An 18,435-nucleotide genomic window follows, 5' to 3' on the forward strand; every position below is an offset into this window, starting at 1 on the left:
TAATTTCTATTTGCAAATAAACTGAATTGACGTCAACGTTGCTTGTGTGTGTTTATTTATTTATGCATTAAAAAAAAATAAAAAAATTCCCAAAATGATCTGGCGGTTGTTTATTGTTCGGAGTCATGATGTCACCAGCGTCACTTCTCGTGCCTGTTTGGGACCTTTCTTCAGAGCGTGTCTGGTTTTCCGGATGGCACCATTGATGGCGTAGACGCAAGCCTTCCAGTTGGGTCCGTCCTCATCCAGCTTCATGTAGGGGAAACGCTCACACAGATACTCTACACAGAGAGAAACGTGACTATTTTTTACATATATATATATATATATATATATATATATATATACACACACACACACACACACAGAGAGACTATATATATGTGTATATATGATTGAGGGTTTTATTGAGGAAACTATATTCTACTTGACTATATTCTTTCATCCATCCAAAGACGTTTGTCTAATTGTCTAACCTCCATTATATATTACAGTAACTTTTCACTGAAATGTGCTACAGTAATATTACTGCTGTTCAATTCTCTATTCGAGTTATGTTAGCGTGACCCAAGGTACCTGAATTACGTTAGCATATTCTGAGTTTGATCTGGAATGATCAGAGTTTGGAATACTAGTTAGCATTAGCCAAGATATTTGCATTGGAATTCTAACCTGTTTGAGTTAACATCATCTGAGTTATTTGAGTTGGATGTATCCAAGTTGTTCATGTTTTTATTATTATTTCCATGCTAGAGTAGTCAGTGATGTGATTCGAGTGTGTGTGCGCGTGTGTGTGTCACCCCTCAATGCTGAGATCTTGTTGTGGTCCAGTGGCTGGATGCCATACTTGGCATTGCCGTACACGTTGCTCTGCACCAACACTTCCTCCGGGAAGATGAACCTGATGAGATACCGAGCGACGAGCGGAGGATTCGGCCTCTGTAACGCCGAGTACATCGCAAACTGAGGCACTTTCACGTCCCGATCCGGAACACCCAGATACACTACAGTCAAAGAGGAGAAGAAGTTGATTAGCATATCAGAGAGTGACTGATTATCAGCTCCCTAGTTCAGTAGGCAGGGCACTGATCAGAGAGTCAGCCATTTTAAAAGCCATCTCAATCACAAAATACTTCCAGTGCACTGGAAAGTTCGGTCCCAAAAAAAAAATCCCACAATACACCGCAAAAACCTCAGTGTTACCTTACTAGAAATGATGTCATGTTTTCTGAAGCCTGAGACTGAAACAGACATCTGAACAGAAAACCTCAAATTAAAATGATCTTTAAAAAAAAAAAAAAAAAAAGTCCTGATGGGTGAGTTAAAGTAAAAGTAAAGTGCACTGCTTCTAATTCCCGTTAAGACTCACCCTGAGCACCCGGTTCATAGGAACAGTCGTTTTCCGACAGCGGCTCTTCCCCAGACTCTCTTTTGAGTTTGTTTTTAAGTGTAGTCGTCTGCTGTAGGTCCTCACCGTCACCGTCCGAGAGCTCCACGTCGATCTCAGCAGTGGGCTCGGGATTGAATTCTTGGACTGATGCCGCTTGTTCACTCGCATCTCTCACGGCCTTAAACTGCGAAGTAACGAGGTAACAATGTGATAAAGTCACGATGCGATAATAATCCAACGCAATATGGCTTACAGCACTGGAGTCAAGCGAGTGTTAGGTAACAGGCCACATCACACTCAGGCTCCGGTCTGCCTAGTGGACCGGACCAAAAAAATCTGTAGCTGTAACTGCTCTATAACTCGATGAGCTGGGTCAGCTAGGTTAGGAGGATATGTGTGCTGGAGATCACACCAAACTGATGTTACTTGTGCTGGCAAAGTAATGGTTTTGACCAAAGGGGAAATAAAGTGGGGAAGATGATTTATCTAACTGTATGTTGAGTTCTGAAATCAGCTAGTGCGATACTGAACAGTTCCTCTTTCTTTAGTTCATGATGTTAAACCAAGGTGTCTCTTGGTGATGTAGTGGATAGAGTCATGGTTCCTGCAGGCGAGAGTTAGATGCAAGTAATGACTCGAACTACTCCATATAAAATAACTATTATTGTAAGTCAGTAAGTCAGTTTGTTGGTTAGTGTTGTGCCTATAGCTATACATTGTTACAGAAAGAACAGGGATTGATGAGAAGTGATGATCACTGAACTTCAACCATTGGGAAACATCTGAAGGAAAACATCCATTTCAATCTCCTCTAAATGGTTCAATGTCATCCCACAACCTGCTCCACGGTGGTGCGGTGGATAGAGTCGTGGTCTCTGGTGTTTCAGGTTGCTGGGTCGAATCTGCTTTTTAGCAGCTTTTTGTGGGCTGCATTTAGAATAAAAAAGTGAAAATTACAAAAAACAAAAATTGTAAGTATGAGATCCTGTGGCTTAATCGGATGCGCGCCGCCTCTGGGTGAAGAGGTTGCTGGTTCTAACCCTAGCCATGTCTCCAGGATATGAGTGTGGAAGGTTCAGTAAGAGAAGATACAGGCACAACGTGCAGATGTGGTGCGGGATGGCCGGAAGGTGTGACCCTGAGCAGGGGGTGTAATATCCGGGCAGCTGCAGGTTTTCATTCCAACCGAGCAGGAGCCACCCACACAGGCCCTTTCCAAATAAGATTGGACACCCAGGTTTAAAACTGTAGATTTTTGTCGCAGCCCCAGCCCCACCCCCACTGGCTCTCTGAAATCACCAAATTGTCACCTGCCCCTTACTTCAGCTACCTACTTGGTCCCACCCCTTTAAATGTTACAACAAACAGCTTACCATGTTATCGAGAAACCACAAAGTGTAAACTTGCTCCGCTGTCCTGAAGATCACATTTAAAGTCACAGCTTTACATTTAACTGCTACAAAGCACTGACACTGGAAACTCCTTCCATAAATGTTCAATAAAACACTGCGTACCTTACGCTTTCTGTCCTTCAGTCGAACGTGTCTGGCTCCTTCATTCATAACAGCCAGACAGGCCTTCCAGTCTTTACCTTTCTCACGCAGGTCATGTTCCGGGTACGTCATCTGTGCCCACTCTGTGGAAGAAAAAAAAAACATTCACTTGATACTGACTAAAACAGCGAGTTCACACATTTGAATCCCAAAAATTTCGGTTCACCGATAAGAGTCGACTCTTTCGACTCCGGAACAGTTCAGTGCCATTTTGTTTTAAACTAGACAAAGTTTGCAGTATTTAACAGTGAAGGCAGACTAATACACAATGTACGAGACACAATCACGGTTCAGCTCCATCATCTAGCTGTTTGGACAGACAAAGAAACAAAGGATTTATCCGATTTCATTAACAATACGATCAAACTGTACTGAATCACTTCACATGCATGATGAGCTCAGATGTTAAAAACAGATTTCCATGGAAACATTTAAAAGAAATTACATTGCTGGAATAACTCCATAGATTACATGTAAAACAAAGAAGAGGGAAAGTTTTTTTCGTTTTTGTTTTTTTAAATGGCTCATACGTGAGACGGCTCAGTGAGTCGACTCCTTTCCAAAATGACACATGACTAATAGAGACAGTGAGGACCGTTTGGGCAAATAAAGAAAAGACGCCAGGGTTAATTTAGTTTAGAAAATGTGTAAAGAATGGAGCGGACATGCTGGATGGCTGGAGTTATCGTTATTTGAGGAGATCCAAACAATAAAACACAAATTTCTACTTAAATTATAACTGTATGAATGACTAACCCCCAAACACACTGTACAGCACTAACGATGCAACAACAACAACAACATCATCACTTTTTCTATTTGCTAGTTTCAAGAAATTAAAATTAAATGCTGAAGTTGTTTAAGAAGCCATGTTTATCTAAAACACCCCTGTTTAATTATTGATCATATCAAATATTGTTTTGTTTTGCAATATTTCCTCCCAATAATGGAGGAGTGTATAATCAGGCTGACAATAAAACTTATGTGTGCGCGCGTGTGTGTGTTAGTATCTCACCTCGTATGGCGTTGATTTTTTCTGGGTTGAGTTTTTTTAATCCTCTAGACGTGTATCCTCTGATGCTCCCGTGCAGCAGCTCCTGGCGGGAGAAAAGGCTGCGCATGAGATAGCGAGCGGCCGCCGTCGGCCTCGCCATCGCACTGGCCATCATCAGCACGCTGCTGGGGATGACGAACTTCCTGCTTCCTGGAGGAAAAATAAAAGAGTGACATAACTTAATAAATGAAATGAAAAAAAAAGACTTTTGTTTTGTTACTACACTTAGTGTAGACTGCTAACCAAATTTCTCTGGTTTCCACCATTTTTAAATTTGTGAAGGCACACCGGCAAAACAAACAAGACAGAACTGTCTGGAACGTCAACATTTTCCTCAGATGTGTTGATAAATTACAAAGAAAAGACACTACATAATATACATAATATTACACTGTTACTACACTTAGCATCAACTGCTAAGCAAAACGCCAGAGGTGTCCGCCATTTTTACAAACATCAACAAGAAACGTACCTACGGTTGCGTTGTGTGTTTGAGGATCGGGACTTTTCCGGCGATGATGTAAGACTTTCCTCACAGTTTGCGGAGATGCCGAGTGTCCGGTGTTGGTGTCGGGATGATCTTCTGGAACGTTCCACTGCTCTAAGAGCATTTTTCTCACAGCTCCACGTGGTCTGGAGGTCGAACCCGACTGTTGGGGCTGATTCTGAGGAGACGGTGATGGGTGTGTGGGTTTTTCTGAGGTAACAACAAGTCTGAGGGTTCTTGAACCTTCAGGAGATGGAGGAACTGAGGGAGGAACTAGGTGATGGAGGACATGGTAGGTCGTTTCAGCCGATTCGTCGTTTATCTGGTCGTCCAGTGTGTAAATCTTCAGAAAGAACAGAAAGAGTTTACATCTCTGCCTCGAATGCTAAAAAATAACATCGTCCTAGATCTTAAGCTTGACTTATTGTGAGCATTGCGAGCATTGTGAGCATGGTTAGCTTCCGTGTCTGGTTTTACCTCTGACTGATCCTCCTCAACGTGTATCTGATCCTCCTGAGTGTGCATCACTCTCGCCTGCAGCAGCTCAAACTTCTCATCCAGCTTCTGAATGGCCTCGTACATGACCTGTAGGAAACATAACGCAGGATAAAAACCAAGAAACATCCAGTGAACAGCATTACAGCAACGTTACGTTAGTTCCTGTTCTCGCTTACACTATAGCAGCTACAAACTCTCAGCAGCCTCTCTCTGTCCTGAAGACGTTACAGCATTACCTCCGACACTGGAGACTCCTTCCATCAATATTACACAAACACATTTCTCCTCACAAAAAACTTCACCTTATCAGTGATTACACTCATTTTTTAATCAGTTTATTATCAGCGCAGCATCCTCTGTACACGTCCCTGTGAACAAGCCGTTACTTTAGAAACCATAATGCATTAAAGATAAATAGACCTGCAACGTGCAGCTGTGCTACCGTCAGAGCTGCTCTTATAGAAAACTACTCAACACTTTCCTTCTGACCAATCACCATCCAGAACTCATCAGCGCTGAGGAGTAACAAGAAATATGATTGTGTTACCTGACAGTAGGTGAGGATTTCTCCCAGAGTTCTCAAAGGATCGGTGCCAAAGATCTCTGCAGACGTCTCACTTTTAGCCTTCAGACAGAACGAGAAAAAGTTTCTGACTTTCTAGCAATTAATGCACAAGGAGTAAAGAGTTTATTGTGCAATAAATATCAAGCATACATGTTATGCTAGCTGTAGATGACTGCACTATTAAACCATGTCGGTTTTTATGCATTTCTCGGACATAAAATAAAATTAAATAACTACAATTCCTAATTTTATATCTAAAAATTAAATATAATATAAATACATTATAGATATTAAATAATACACAACATCAGTCATTTGCAATGATGTAAAAATGTATGATGTTTCACTGTTCTTCATCTCAACTTCCTATTAGTTGTGTCCTTTTTATGAGATCTAGTAACTTTATAATTAAAACTGAAACTAAAGGGAATAGAAGTGAAAATGAGTTTACAATGGAGTCATTAGGGGAGCTGCAGTCTCTATGTTTGTCGCCCCCTGCTGGACTGGAGTCAAAACTACACGCCCTGATTTCGAGTTTAGTCTCCCAGGCATCTGTAGGAGACACACACACACACACACACACATATATAAAACAATAGAAACAAACACACACTTTACAATCCAGACAGCTCTGATGAAACATTTAGACGCATAAAGAAACTTCAGGATTATTATAAATGAACTTCCTGGAATAAAAAGGGTTGAGATTTGAGGAACATGAAGAGTTTCACTTCGCCTTGGAAATGATAAGTGTGTCCCAAATGTCCTCCTCTTCCGCACGAGGGGATGAAATATCGCCTTACACACATGTAGTGTTCACAAGGAGGTCATTTAGGATACAGCCGTCTATCCATAAACCTATCAAATAAAGTCCACTACGTAGGCCGCCTATGTAGCGCACTAGATCCATCAGGAAGCTTTCCCCCCTGATTGTTGCAGTCTAGGCTCCAAAATATCCGGGAATGTGGGAATGTGTGCATGAACACAGCGCAGTGTTTCTCCTGCACACACAATAAACACACTAGCAGCTCTCTCTCTCTCTCTCTCTGTGTGTTTTCTTCCTTCCTTCCTTCCTAAGCGCGATATAAAGCCCGTCTCTCACCGTGTGAAGACATGATCCGAGGTGTTTCTCTTTCTCTTGCTGCTCCTGGCCGCTGATGTTGCACAGAGGTGGATGTTTATTTCACTCCAACTGCTCAGTTCCTCCTTCCACAAGCACACTGAGCGGCGCACTGCGCATGCGCGGACACGCGTTCCGGGGCCGCTCGTGGAACGCAGAGTGGTCGCATTTTAAAGGTGCGATCAGTTGTGCAGAATTTCTGTCGGAATCACCGGTGTGTAGTGTGTATAATACAGTGCTGATGTGCAGACCGAGTGTAAATTCATGTTTGCTGTTAAATTTACATTTAAACAACGTAACCGACTCCAAATCGTACAGTCCAGATCGCAATACTCGTACAGTGGTGTCCTGGACCCCACTTAAACATTAAGGGACCACTGAAACTAGGAAAATAAAACTAGATTAAAGTAAATAAGCACTAAAGTAAATTAAAAACAAACAAACAAAAAAATCAGTCTCATATAGGGGCAAATTTTGACCACCGTATTGAAAAGGTAGATAAATTAGTTTGTTAATTTACACAGAGATGGAAACATTTTATGCTTCAGTATGTTGAAATTTTAAAGATTACTAAATAATTAAAGCTGACGAACAGTGACATGTTACTGTAGCGACAACTGTGCGATGGTAGCTTTAAAAAAAAAAGACAGTCTATTTGCATTCTCTCATCTTTCAGTTAAAAAAAAATAAACACAGAACACAAGGCGTCGTCTCGGGTCGAAGACCGTCTGACTTTATTCAGTTATGCATGTATTTATGCAACAAAAAAAACCCACAGAAAAGAAAACCCTCTACGATTCACAAAGTGATTTGCCGGTTGGTTGTTGTTTGGGGTCAAGATATCATCGCTTCTCGTGCCTGTTTGGGACCTTTCTTCAGAGCGTGTCTGGTCATCCGGATGGCGGCATTGATGGCGTAGACGCAAGTCTTCCAGTTGGGTCCAGCTTCATCCAGCTTCATGCTGGGGAAACGCTCACACAGATACTCTACACAGAGAGAAACACGACTTTATTTATTCTCTTTCCCTTTTCTTTCTCTCCACTCACTTTCATTCTCTATCCCTCTTTATTTTATTATTTAATTCCCCCCTCACTTTAGTTACGTCCAGTACCATTTTCAATCTTTTGAGTTGTTGTTTTTTTTTGAAGCAACTATATTTCACTCCTTCATCCCTCCATCAGTTTAGACCAGGGGTGTCAAACGTACAGCCCACGGACCAAAACCGGCCCACTAGGGTGTTCAATCCGGCCCACATGATGAATTTTGAAAGTGAAAAAATGCATAAAAGACACTAACAAGAAATATTTAATAAAATGCTATTCCTAAAATATCCACTAGGGGTGCACATTATCTGCTGGGGCATGCTAGGGGCCCCACACCCTCATTAACCAAAATGTCTTTGTCAAAAAAGAGAAAAGTAGATACAGAGTGTAGAGTTTTCCGAGAAAAATGGACCACTTCCAATTTATTCACAGAGATGAATGGGAAACCTGTGTGCTTGGTGTGTATGCAACAAGTTTCGGTGCTCAAGGAATATAATATTCGGCGCCACTATGAGACTCATCATGGCAAAAAATACGACAGCTTCCAAGGACAACTGAGAAGAAAGAAGATAGATGAATTGCTGGTGGGTCTGAGAAAACAACAGTCCATTTTGACCCAGTGCCGAGATGTCAGTGAAGCAGCAGTAAAAGCCAGCTACCTAATTGCTAATGAAATAGCATTAGCATCAAAGCCGTATTCCGATGGCGAGTTCGTTAAAACATGCATGATGAAGGCTGCAGAACTCGTGTGTCCCGAGTAGCGTCAAGCTTTTGCCAACATTAGTGTGACGAGGAATACTATAGCAGAGAGGATTTCGGAACTATTAGCAGATTTGGACAGCCAGTTGAAACACAAAGTCAAGTAATTTCTTGCATTTTCTGTTGCAGTTGATGAGAGCACAGACATTACAGACGTTGCTCAACTGGCCATATTTATTCGTGGAGTTAAGGAGACATTGACTGTCACTGAGGAGTTCCTTGAGTTGGTGCCTATAATGGACACCACATCAGCTGAGGACATTTTCGGCTCTGTGGTTGGAGCGCTGGACAGAGTCGGAGTGGACTGGTCCCTCACTGTCAGCCTGGCTACAGACGGCGCGCCAGCAATGATCGGAAGAAAAGCAGATGTTGTGACAAGATTCAGAGAGAAAGTACAAACCACTAATGGAGGAGATGGTTTCTGGACATTTCACTGTATTTTGCACCAGGAGGCATTGTGTTGCAAATCGTTAAAAATGGATCATGTCATGGAGGTGGTTGTCCGAACTGTTTATTTCATCTGAGCCAGGTCTGAATCATCGTCAGTTTGACTGCCTTCTCAGTGACAATCACATTACCCATAGCCTGCCATACCACACTGAAGTAAGATGGTTAAGTCAAGGTGCTGTGCTGAGGCATTTCCTTGATCTACGAGAGGAAATCGGACAGTTTATGGAGAAAAAAGGAAAACCAGTGATGGAATTACAATCTCGTGAATGGCTGCAGGACCTTGCATTTCTGGTGGATATTACAGAGCACTTGAATAATCTGAACAAAATGTTGCAAGGCCGCAAAAAATCTTTCACACAGTTTTATGACAGCATACACGCATTCAAGTTGAAGCTGACTTTGTGGGAGACACAGCTGGCAAGTGGTGACCCTGCTCATTTCCCCGCTCTAAGAGAGGTATGTGCGACAGTCATTAATGCTGACATGAAACAGTATAAAGACAAGATTGCGGGATTGCTGTGGGAGTTTGAGAAACGGTTTCAGGTTGTTTGTGAACTCGAGACAGAATTCGCAGTTTTTCACTCACCCTTCACAGGGAAAGCTTCCGATGTGCTTGTCGACATCCAACTAGAAATAATTGATTTGCAATGTGATGCAGATTTGAAGGACAAATTTGCCTCAGTGGGCTTAGACACATTTTATCATTATCTCTTGCCAGGGTATCCCAAATGAACAGCCCTGGCCGCAAAAATTTTGTGCATGTTTGGGACAACCTACCTTTGTGAACAAGTTTTCTCAGTAATGAACATCAATAAAACAAAATTGCACTCAAGGCTCACACACAAGCACTTAAATGACATTCTGAGAGGGCTGCTACTCAGGACATGATGCCTGATATTGATGCACTTGTGCAGACCAAAAGATGCCAAGTTTCAGGAGCAAAAACCAAGTAGTCTAGACATGACATCTTCCAATTAATGTTCGGGACTCAGACACAGTATCAGTGTTTAAGTCTAGGCTTAAAACGTCTTTGTTTACTCAAGCCTACCCTGACTAGACTTTCTGTTATGCTAAGCAAAGTCCTAATAATCTTTTCTGTCCCTCTCTCCTTCTGTCGAGCCACACACGATTTTATGGAGATACTAGAGATCCTGATCCTCTCTGATCTCCGGACCTGCCTGATCCGTTTCGGATGTCCTACCTCTGGATGGAGCTCTCATCTACTCCAATTCCAGATTGCTGGGACTACGGCTGCTTCTAAGGCCAAACAGACTTCATATAAATCCATAATGAACTTTTTCACGCTATCTGTTGTTACCCAGATGAGGATGGGTTCCCTTCTGAGTCTGGTTCCTCTCAAGGTTTCTTCCTCTTAACATCTTAGGGAGTTTTTCCTTGCCACCGTCGCCACTCAGTGGCTTGCTCAGTTGGGATAAATTCACACCTTCAATATCTATATACCGTGTTGATATTTCTGTATAGCTGCTTTGAGACAATGTCTATTATAAAAAGTGCTATACAAATAAAATTGAATTGAATTGAATGACTAACTCCTTTAAAATGCTGCTTCAGACACTAATTGCACTTAAAGAATATAGTTCTGTGAAAATGAATCCTTGCTGTAGTAATAGTTAAAGAATGTGCAATTTAATGTTAGTCAACAGCTTCACTACAAAAGAGATTGGTTTGGTGGAATCCTATAGTTCATGCAATGCCATAAATTTTAAAGTGCAATACTATATTTTCAGTTCCAAATACCTGTGACTTAAAGATTTTTGCATTTGTACAAACACTGTGACCAGTTGTAATGCACACATGTAAATGATAATCAGAAGCAAATTGCACATGTTTGTCTTAAGAAATCTGAGGGTATTCATGATATGTATTTCCTATGTATTTCATGATATATATTTCCTAATGTACTTGTACTTCTTTGCACGAAAACAAAGGGAAAAACATGGACATATTGTTATTTATAGGTAATTATGCTATGATTTTACTGGGCCGGCCCACTTGACATCTAATTAGGCTGCATGTGGCCCCAGAACTAAAATGAGCTTGACACCCCTGGTTTAGACAATATTTCTTTTCTTTTTTTGGTCTAATTGTCTAACCTCCAGTTCCATGTTTGAAGGTCTGGTAAGAAGTAATATTATTACTGCTCAATTCTCTATTCGAGTTATAGCATGATCCATGGTGTTTAAGCTACAATAACATGACCCAATATATCAGAGTTACATTAGCATACTCTGCCATTGTTTCCATGCTAGAGTAGTCAGTGATGTGGTTGGAGTGTGTGTGTGTGTGTGCGTCACCCCTCAGTGCTGAGATCTTGTTGTGGTCCAGTGGCTGGATTCCGTACTTGGCATTGCCGTACACGTTGCTCTGCACCAGCACTTCCATGGGGAAGATGAACCTGATGAGGTAGCGAGCGACAAGCGGAGGATTCGGCCTCTGTAACGCCGAGTACATCACAAACTGAGGCACTTTCACGTCCCGATCCGGATGGCCCAGATACACTACAGTCAAAGAGGAGAAGAAGTTGATTAGCATATCAGAGAGTGACTGATTATCAGCTCCCTAGTTCAGTAGGCAGGGCACTGATCAGAGAGTCAGCCATTTTAAAAGCCATCTCAATCACAAAATACTTCCAGTGCACTGGAAAGTTCGGTCCCAAAAAAAAATCCCACAATACACCGCAAAAACCTCAGTGTTACCTTACTAGAAATGATGTCATGTTTTCTGAAGCCTCTCAGGTCGAGAAAAATAAATAATAAATGTGGGACGAACTCGACTTCCGGATACAAATATAAGTAGCTCGTTGTTGTGCTGTAGCTCTCAAATTATTACGTACGTTAAAGACTTTTAACTTTATTCGATGTTCTATTTAAGGTTGGTTTGAGTCTAACGACTTTAAGTGTTTAATGTTTTATTTAAAAAATCCACTAGCTTGCATACGATCCTGCTGGACATGGGGCGGCTGTGGCTCAGGTGGTAGAGCGGTTTGTCCACTAATCGTAGGGTTGGCGTTTCGATTCCCGGCCTGCATGACTGTACATGCCGAAGTGTCTTTGGGCAAGACACTGCACCTCAAGTTGTTCCCAATGGCAAGTTAGCGCCTTGCATGGCAGCAGGTGCGTGAATGGGTGAATGAAACACAGTGTAAAAAATGATTCATTACCAACTGAACTAGGCTGAGACTCCTCCCATCTGAACAGAAAACCTAATGATCTTTAAAAAAAATTATAATCAACAGTTTAAAATATTTCTCTGCAAGTCCTGGAGGGTAAGTTAAAGCAAAATTAATGTGGGAATTGGATGAGATTTGTACAACTTCCTAGTTGCTTCTAATTCCCGTTAAGACTCACCCTGAGCACCCGGTTCATAGGAACAGTCGTTTTCCGACAGCAGCTCTTCCCCAGACTCTCTTTTGAGTTTGTTTTTAAGTGTAGTCGTCTGCTGTAGGTCCTCGCTGTCACCGTCCGAGAGCTCCACGTCGATCTCAGCAGTGGGCTCGGGATTGAATTCTTGGACTGATGCCGCTTGTTCATTCGCATCTCTCATGGCCTTAAACTGCGAAGTAACGAGGTAACAATGTGATAAAGTCACGATGCGATAATAATCCAACGCAATATGGGTTACAGCAGTGGAGTCAAACGTGTGTTAGATAACAGGCCACATCACACTCAGGCTCCGGTCTGTCTAGTGGACCGGACCAAAAAAAGATATCTGTTTACCTTAGACAAAAAACAAGTGCAAATAACATTTAATTTAACTGAATGATATTTGGATTGACACCGAAACTTGTGAGTCAGTAGTACAATCTGAGACTAAAAAAAAAAAAAAAAAAAAATGTCAGATATTTGGAAGATACTGTAGCTCAGTTTGGAGGAGCTTTGTCACTGGGTCAGGAGGTAGCAAAGATATGCACGCTAGAGGTCACACCACCTAACCATTGTCCCTTGTGCTAGAAAAGTAATGGATTTGACCAAAGGGGTACATTTTCTGTACCGCTTATCCTACATAGTGTCGCGGGAACCTGGAGTCTATGCCAGGGAACTCAGGGCACAAGGCGAGGGACACCCTGAACGAGGTGCAAACCCATCGCAGGGCATATTCATTCACACACCCATTCACACACTCTAGACAATTTAGAGATGCCAATCAGCCTACAATGCATGTCTTTGGCCTGGGGGAGGAAACCAGAGTACCCGGAGGAAACCCCTGAAGCACAAGGAGAACAGGTGAGGTGATCCAGCTGGCAGCAGACCAATTGGTGGCAAATCCGGGGGTAGGTGAACCCCCTCTTCTCAAGCTCTCTCTCTCTCTCTCTCTCTCTCATACTTCCCCCTCCACTCCCCACCCTTCCCCCATCCCTGCACCATGGAAACGAGGGCCAATTCACCCGAAACCAGTTCCCCGGTCCCAGGGTATCATTGCTCCTCCCTCCTCTCCTTCTCCTTCACCTCCCATATTTCCCCTAACTTCTCCACACACGCGCCTAACAGGACTGAAGCAAAGCCCAGGCAGGTCCGCCAGCAAGGCGGGGAAGCCAGGCATTTCCAAGATACGCATTCCTTCATGGAAGCAGGAACGCTAATCCGGATCCCGGACACACCGCGGTCCCCCTGCAATCGAGGAGGAATGTACCGCGTGTCAGTGAGAAAATATGGGAGTACACATCAGACCTTGGTGGACTGGGGATGTAACCAGACCACCGTCCACCAAAGCCTGATTCAATGCACTAGGAATTGCACAGTTGGTGAAAGTGAGGTGCATGCATCGGGACATTCAGAAATATCTGCTGGTGCCCATCATTACTAAATTCCGGGGACAAAAGCATAGAGGGGAGGCGGCAGTTAGTCCTCACCTTACCCATCCACTAATTCTGGGGACACATTGGGCAGGTTTTCAGACATTAGTGAGGGAAGTATTTATGGAAGGGTCCTGTGGTAGCGAATCACGAGGTGGAGGGTGGGCAGCATTGGCTGGGGAGGTGTTGCCTGGGCCATCAAAGTCAGCTCCACATCAAGAAGGCACGACCTACAGGGAAATTCCTCTCGGGGACTTCTCTCTGGAGCAGACTCGTGACAAAACCCTCAGGCACACCTTTGACCAAGTGAAAGTAATTAATGGTCAGTGAGTTCGGACCAACGTTGCGCTCTCCTTCCCCTACTTTGCAATTATTAAAGAGAAATTATATCGAGTGACATAGGACACTCACACAAAAGAGGAAACGACCCAAATATTGGTCCAGAAGAGCCGTCGGGAATTCTGGTTGTTCCAGGTGGCTCACCATAATCCGATGGCTGGCCCTCACCCTCCGGTACTACCTACTGGGGCAAGCCAGATTTGAACCAGCAACTGAGTGCAGAGGCAAAGCTTTTACCACAAAGTGCTAACACTGGAGACAACTTCCATAAATGTTCAATAAAACACTGCGTACCTTACGCTTCCTGTCCTTCAGTCGAACGTGTCTGGCTCTTTTGTTCTTAACAGCCAGACAGGCCTTCCAGTCTTTACCTTTCTCACGCAGGTCACGTTCCGGGTACGTCATCGGCGCCCACTCTGTGGAAGACAAAAAAACATTCACTTGATACTGACTAAAACAGCGAGTTCACACATTTGAATCTCAAAACATTTCAACAAACATGTCACACAACTTCCAGATAAATCAGAGTAATTAATTGTTTGTCATGTGACTAAAATGTTTGCCTAGAGAGATTCGTGATAAACAAAATATACCAGCTCTTTTTTTTAGTGAGTCAGATTATAAGATTCGGTTGACCAATAAGAGTCGACTCTTTCGACTCTGGAACAGTTCAGTGCCATTTTGTTTTAAACCAGACAAAGTTTGCAGTATTTAACAGTGAAGACAGACTAAGACACAATGTACGAGACACAATCACAGTTCAGCTCCATCATCTAGCTGTTTGGACAGACAAAGAAACAAAGGATTTTTCCGATTTCACTAACAAAAGGGTCAAACTGTACTGAATCAATTCACACGAATGATGAGCTCAGATGTTAAAAACAGATTTCCATGGAAACATTTAAATGAAATTACAGTGCTGGAATAACTTCATAGTTTACACGTACAACAAACGTTGTTTTTTTTTAAAAATAAAAAACGGCTCATACGTGAGTCGGCTCAGTGAGTCGATTCCTTTCCAAAATTACACATGACTAATAGAGACAGTGAGGACCATTTGGGCAGATAAAGAAAAGACGCCATGGTTAATTTAGTTTAGAAAATGTGTAAAGAATGGAGCGGACATGCTGGATGGCTGGAGTTATTGTTATTTGTGGAGATCCTAACAATAAAACACAAATTTCTACTTAAATTATAACTGTATGAATGACTAACCCCCAAACACACTGTACAGCACTAACAATGTAGCAACATCACTACTTTTTCTATTTGCTAGTTTTTCGTTTCAAGAAATTAAAATAAACAAATTCAGAAGCATTTAAAGACGACATGTTTAATTACTGATCAAAAAAAATGTTATTTTGCAATATTTCCTCACAATAATGTAGGAGTGTATAATCGGGATAACAATAAAACCTGCGTGCGGGTGTGCGTGTGAGTGATGTTTACATGGAACGCTCAAGAAACGTACCTACGGTTGCGTTGTGTGTTTGAGGATCGGGACTTTTCCGGCAATGATGTAAGACTTCCCTCACTGTTTGCGGAGATGCCGAGTGTCCGGTGTTGGTGTCGGGATGATCTTCTGGAACCTTCCGCTGATCTAAGAGCATTTTTCTCACAGCTCCACGTGGTCTGGAGGTCGAACCCGACTGTTGGGGCTGATTCTGAGGAGACGGTGATGGGTGTGTGGGTTTTTCTGAGGTAACAACAAGTCTGAGGGTTCTTGAACCTTCAGGAGATGGAGGAACTGAGGGAGGAACTAGGTGATGGAGGACATGGTAGGTCGTTTCAGCCGATTCGTCGTTTATCTGGTCGTCCAGTGTGTAAATCTTCAGAAAGAACAGAAAGAGTTTACATCTCTGCCTCGAATGCTAAAAAATAACATCGTCCTAGATCTTAAGCTTGACTTATTGTGAGCATTGCGAGCATTGTGAGCATGGTTAGCTTCCGTGTCTGGTTTTACCTCTGACTGATCCTCCTCAACGTGTATCTGATCCTCCTGAGTGTGCATCACTCTCGCCTGCAGCAGCTCAAACTTCTCATCCAGCTTCTGAATGGCCTCGTACATGACCTGTAGGAAACATAACGCAGGATAAAAACCAAGAAACATCCAGTGAACAGCATTACAGCAACGTTACGTTAGTTCCTGTTCTCGCTTACACTATAGCAGCTACAAACTCTCAGCAGCCTCTCTCTGTCCTGAAGACGTTACAGCATTACCTCCGACACTGGAGACTCCTTCCATCAATATTACACAAACACATTTCTCCTCACAAAAAACTTCACCTTATCAGTGATTACACTCATTTTTTAATCAGTTTATTATCAGTGCAGCATCCTCTGTACACGTCCCTGTGAACAAGCCGTTACTTTAGAAACCATAATGCATTAAAGATAAATAGACCTGCAACGTGCAGCTGTGCTACCGTCAGAGCTGCTCTTATAGAAAACTACTCAACACTTTCCTTCTGACCAATCACCATCCAGAACTCATCAGCGCTGAGGAGTAACAAGAAATATGATTGTGTTACCTGACAGTAGGTGAGGATTTCTCCCAGAGTTCTCAAAGGATCGGTGCCAAAGATCTCTGCAGACGTCTCACTTTTAGCCTTCAGACAGAACGAGAAAAAGTTTCTGACTTTCTAGCAATTAATGCACGAGGAGTAAAGAGTTTATTGTCACGTTCAGGTAAGTAAGAGAACGCTATAAATATTGTGCAATAAATATCGAGCATATGTTATTATATATGATCTAGCTGTAGATGAATGCACTATTAAACCATGTTCGGTTTTTATGCATTTCTCGGACATAAAATAAAATTAAACAACTACAATTTCTAATTTTATATCTAAAAATTAAATATAATATAAATACATTATAGATATTAAATAATACACAACATCAGTCATTTGCAATGATGTAAAAATGTATGATGTTTCACTGTTCTTCATCTCAACTTCCTATTAGTTGTGTCCTTTTTATGAGATCTAGTAACTTTATAAATAAAACTGAAACTAAAGGGAATAGAAGTGAAAATGAGTTTACAGTGGAGTCATTAGGGGAGCTGCAGTCTCTATGTTTGTCGCCCCCTGCTGGACTGGAGTCAAAACTACACGCCCTGATTTCGAGTTTAGTCTCCCAGGCATCTGTAGGACACACACACACACATATGTATATAAAACAAGAGAAAAAGACACACACTTTACAATCCAGACAGCTCTGATGAAACATTTAGACGCATAAAGAAACTTCAGGATTATTATAAATGAACTTCCTGGAATAAAAAGGTTTGAGATTTGAGGAACATGAAGAGTTTCACTTCGCCTTGGAAATGATAAACGTGTCCCAAATGTCCTCCTCTTCCGCACGAGGGGATGAAATATCGCCTTACACACATGTAGTGTTCACAAGGAGGTCATTTAGGATACAGCCGTCTATCCATAAACCTATCAAATAAAGTCCACTACGTAGGCCGCCTATGTAGCGCACTAGATCCATCAGGAAGCTTTCCCCCCTGATTGTTGCAGTCTAGGCTCCAAAATATCCGGGAATGTGGGAATGTGTGCATGAACACAGCGCAGTGTTTCTCCTGCACACACAATAAACACACTAGCAGCTCTCTCTCTCTCTCTGTTTTCTTCCTTCCTTCCTTCCTAAGCGCGATATAAAGCCCGTCTCTCACCGTGTGAAGACATGATCCGAGGTGTTTCTCTTTCTCTTGCTGCTCCTGGCCGCTGATGTTGCACAGAGGTGGATGTTTATTTCACTCCAACTGCTCAGTTCCTCCTTCCACAAGCACACTGAGCGGCGCACTGCGCATGCGCGGACACGCGTTCCGGGGCCGCTCGTGGAACGCAGAGTGGTCGCATTTTAAAGGTGCGATCAGTTGTGCAGAATTTCTGTCGGAATCACCGGTGTGTAGTGTGTATAATACAGTGCTGATGTGCAGACCGAGTGTAAATTCATGTTTGCTGTTAAATTTACATTCAAACAACGTAACCGACTCCAGACAGTCGCTGCAGGATTTCGTGCTTTCGACATCACAGAAATGAACGCAAAATCAAGGAAACGCTGCAATATTCGTCGGAGAGTGTTTTCAATTTTTAAAGATGACCGCAGTTTTTCCGCAGATACGGGCCGAGATGCTCTTCGATTTACGTGCATCAAACACGAGTACAGCTAAACTGTCTCGTTGTGCGACCACCGTAGCAAAATCAAGCATTTTTGGCTGCAAAAAAACCTCCAGGAAGTCCTGTACAGACTGATAGTTTTACACTCCGTGTGTTCAGTATTTTACAATATTACACTGTACACGATCCTGTACAGTAATCTCTGTTGAGAGTTCTATAACAGACTGCATGATC

The 18,435-nt window shown here is 42.5% G+C and overlaps 2 protein-coding genes across 2 annotated transcripts; both read right to left on the minus strand.

Moving 5' to 3' along the window:
* Window positions 1-38: 38 nt before the first annotated feature.
* On the minus strand, window positions 39-7,247 carry zgc:113423 (uncharacterized protein LOC569178 homolog). The gene is made up of 10 exons (XM_053644021.1): window positions 6,650-7,247; window positions 5,999-6,099; window positions 5,530-5,607; window positions 4,962-5,069; window positions 4,470-4,827; window positions 3,959-4,147; window positions 2,905-3,026; window positions 1,370-1,574; window positions 801-1,004; window positions 39-281 (listed from the first exon to the last, which is right to left on the minus strand). Exons 1-10 carry the CDS (start codon window positions 6,660-6,662, stop codon window positions 124-126), a joined length of 1,536 nt encoding a protein of 511 aa, XP_053499996.1. The 5' UTR covers window positions 6,663-7,247; the 3' UTR covers window positions 39-123.
* Window positions 7,248-7,374: 127 nt separating this feature from the next.
* On the minus strand, window positions 7,375-18,078 carry LOC128619690 (BEN domain-containing protein 2). The gene is made up of 9 exons (XM_053644022.1): window positions 17,754-18,078; window positions 17,117-17,217; window positions 16,603-16,680; window positions 16,035-16,142; window positions 15,543-15,900; window positions 14,366-14,487; window positions 12,288-12,492; window positions 11,235-11,438; window positions 7,375-7,653 (listed from the first exon to the last, which is right to left on the minus strand). The coding sequence occupies exons 1-9, from the start codon at window positions 17,764-17,766 to the stop codon at window positions 7,502-7,504; spliced, it is 1,341 nt and encodes a 446-aa protein (XP_053499997.1). The 5' UTR covers window positions 17,767-18,078; the 3' UTR covers window positions 7,375-7,501.
* Between the last annotated feature and the right edge of the window lie 357 nt (window positions 18,079-18,435).

This window comes from Ictalurus furcatus, chromosome 15 (genome assembly GCF_023375685.1).
Source record: "Ictalurus furcatus strain D&B chromosome 15, Billie_1.0, whole genome shotgun sequence".
NCBI classification, from domain to species: Eukaryota; Metazoa; Chordata; class Actinopteri; order Siluriformes; family Ictaluridae; genus Ictalurus; species Ictalurus furcatus.